General features: G+C 53.5%; 1 protein-coding gene across 1 annotated transcript in view; it reads right to left on the reverse strand.

Annotated features, from left to right (window-relative positions):
- Positions 1–3,240, reverse strand: part of PBXIP1 (PBX homeobox interacting protein 1) — a 14,070-nt gene that overhangs the window by 8,908 nt on the left and 1,922 nt on the right. The window contains exons 2-4 of the mRNA XM_018566397.1: positions 2,505–2,601; positions 1,915–2,061; positions 319–531 (exon numbers count right to left, since the gene is read on the reverse strand). Of these exons, the coding sequence (XP_018421899.1) occupies positions 319–531; positions 1,915–2,061; positions 2,505–2,601 (457 nt within the window). The remainder of the gene's footprint in view (positions 1–318; positions 532–1,914; positions 2,062–2,504; positions 2,602–3,240) is intronic.

The raw sequence follows: 3,240 nt of genomic DNA on the forward strand, positions 1-3,240 counted from the left end.
TCACTGCGCGTGACGTCATCACGCACGCGCGTCAGTATGCTGATACCTGCTGGAGGCCATCTCGGTGATGGACGCCAGCAGAGAGAGGAGGGGACAGTCACCCGGCAGGAAGTATATGACTGCTGTAGGAGGAAGAGGTGATATATGTAATCAGCGTGGGTTGGGGTATGCATTTGGCCCATACAGTCTACACAAGTAGGAAAATCTCCTTGTTACTTGGATCTGTGATGAAAGCAATGACGTGTAAACACCAATCACAGGAAACCTCCCTGACATACAGGAGCTGCAGCCAGCAGGGGCACCCCGGTCTTTCCTCACCTGTGAACACCAGGCCAGCCAGGGCCAACAGAGCCACGGCAGCAATGATGCATTTATTGACGGTAAGTGAGAAGCCGGAGTCCTCCTCCTGTTGTATGGACTCTCTCAGGGTGGGTCCCACACTAGTAGGTGGAGTTCCTCTCGCAGCACGCTTCCGGAGACCCTCCACGTCATCATCACTGCTGGAGCAGCTCACTTCCTCCAGATCGGCCCCTGCAGAGCAAGAACAATGGGCAGGTGGTGAGAGGGGAAATGCAGGGGTGGTACAAACATATCGCTGACAGTCACAGGGTGGGAGGAGAATCCAACTTCAGGGGATGGCCGCACAGAACTATTATCACACAGATTAACATAAAGGGTCACTCCGTGGTTATAAATGCATCAGCTTATTAGTCACTCTGAAGATCCCCCGCCCGCAATACACCCACACCAAAACTACAGAGACACCAAGTGCTGTACATCAAAGACACAAATCGGAGCCCACCATGAAACCCAAATCATGATCCCACCGTCACTCTGGATAAAGCTCAAGTTTAATCTGCATATGTTTTGCACTGCCTGTCCCCCCCCCCAAAAAAAGCTCATGGAGTTGTTAAATATAACCAGATTTCATTACATACCTTATTGTAGTCCCAGTGATGTGATCATTGTGGGTATCTGTGCTTCTCTATACAATGCAGGCAGATAATGTGTGGTGGGCTGTTCCTGGATCTTTAGACCTATTGTTCCCATTATGAGGGGTTCCCACCACCCCTGAGCTGAGTTCTCGGGTCTGTACACCTGCTGTGCCCATTATGAGGGGCTCCCACCATCCCTGTGCTGAGTTCCCGGGTCTGTACACCTGCTGTCCCCATTATGAGGGGTTCCCACCATCCCTGAGCTGAGTTCCCGGGTCTGTACACCTGCTGTGCCCATTATGAGGGGCTCCCACCCTCCCTGTGCTGAGTTCCCGGGTCTGTACCCCTGCTGTCCCCATTATGAGGGGTTCCCACCATCCCTGAGCTGAGTCCCCGGGTCTGTACACCTGCTGTGCCCATTATGAGGGGCTCCCACCATCCCTGTGCTGAGTTCCCGGGTCTGTACACCTGCTGTCCCCATTATGAGGGGTTCCCACCATCCCTGAGCTGAGTTCCCGGGTCTGTACACCTGCTGTGCCCATTATGAGGGGCTCCCACCATCCCTGTGCTGAGTTCCCGGGTTGCTTCCCTTAAAGAGACACAGCACATTCCGTTACACGGTACGTATTCCATGCAACAAGCGGGTCAAGCCTCTCATCGCACACCATGCGTCACGCAGCACCTGTTTCGCTAGCAGAGCGCCGCCCCCAGCTCCTGAGTCCACCCAGCGGTAGGGAATCGGGTAGGAACTGCGCTAACTTCTCAATGTAACGTGCTTCAAGACAAGAAGGCAGAGAAAGGGAAGGGAGGTTATAGGGTTCCGGAGAGATGGATGTACTACAAAGCGCAGTCACTGGCGGTCCGCTTGCACGTGCGTTAATCAGAGAGGCGGAAAGTGTAATGGTATCGTGCGATGAGTGCAGATGGCACGCCCCCCTCAATGGGACACTCCCCCCTACAGGATGTCATTGGTACTCACCTAATCTTCTGCGCAGTCCTGGGCTTGGCTCCTCCCCCAAGCTCTGCGGCTCCTCTGGGGGGATCTCAAAGGGCTCCTGGTATGACGGGATCTCAGTGACAGGGGGAGGAGACTCAGGTTCCTGAAGAGGAGGAGACTCGGGCCCCTGAGGAAGACAAATATGGGAAGACTATTTATAAAAGGGCTGAAGTGATAACTGTATGACTTTGTTATTGCCCAATACATAGGCCCATAGCAGAAATGTAACAATAGGGGGGTGTTCAAGAACGAGAGCTGAAGGGGTTAATTTATGAGCCATGTCTACTATTCCTTCGTCTCACTGAAAGCCTATAGGTCAGCTCAGACCAATCCTGTCTCTGGATAATTGATCTCGTCTCAGCAGCCCTTTTACCAGGGTGGCCCATTTGTACTACCCCATACAGAGACAGCCACAAGAATCTGCAGGTCTGGATAGACATGAAATACGGAACAGCAAATATGTAAACGTGTGAGAAATCCCATCATCAATACCTTCCTGGGTAATAGAACCAGAACCTATCATGTGACTCAGTGACCCCGCCCCCAGTGTTCTGTTCATTATGTACCACCACTTACCTCCCCAACTCCCGTCTCCTCTTTCTCTGGAACAGCAGTCGGTTCAGGACCTGAAATCAGACGGATAATTGGGTGTGAGCGCAGAATGAGAAACTAAAGAGGAACTCCGAAATACAAGCATAGCTGATCTATGAGGTCACCATGCCCCTTATACTGGCCACACACGTGTCACCGCTATCTGTTTGTTTGGATATAAAGTTAGAATTAGAGGGTTAGGGTTACAGGGCTAGGTTCGGAGGGGTTAGGTCCGGAGGGGTTAGGTTCGGAGGGGTAAGGTTCGGAGGGGTAAGGTTCGGAGGGGTAAGGTTCGGAGGGGTAAGGTCCGGAGGGGTTAGGTTCGGAGGGGCTAAGTTCGGAGGGGCTAAGTTCGGAGGGGTAAGGTTGGGAGGGGTTAGGTTCTGGGGGGTTTCGTTCGGAGGGGTTAGGTCCGGAGGGGTTAAGTCCGGAGGGGTTAGGTCCGGAGGGATTAGGTCCGGAGGGATTAGGTCCGGAGAGGTTAGGTCCGGAGGGGTTAGGTTCGGAGGGGCTAGGCTCGGAGGGGCTAGGTTCGGAGGGGCTAGGTTCGGAAGGGTTAGATTCGGAGGGGCTAGGTTCGGAAGGGTTAGGTTCGGAAGGGTTAGGTTCGGAGGGGTTAGGTTCAGAAGGGTTAGGTTCGGAGGGGTTAGGTCCGGAGGGGTTAGGTCCGGAAGGGTTAGGTTCGGAGGGGTTAGGTTCGGAGGGGTTAGGTTCGGA

This window comes from Nanorana parkeri, unplaced genomic scaffold, assembly GCF_000935625.1.
Source record: "Nanorana parkeri isolate BGI_ZX_2015 unplaced genomic scaffold, ASM93562v1 scaffold947, whole genome shotgun sequence".
Classification (NCBI taxonomy): domain Eukaryota; kingdom Metazoa; phylum Chordata; class Amphibia; order Anura; family Dicroglossidae; genus Nanorana; species Nanorana parkeri.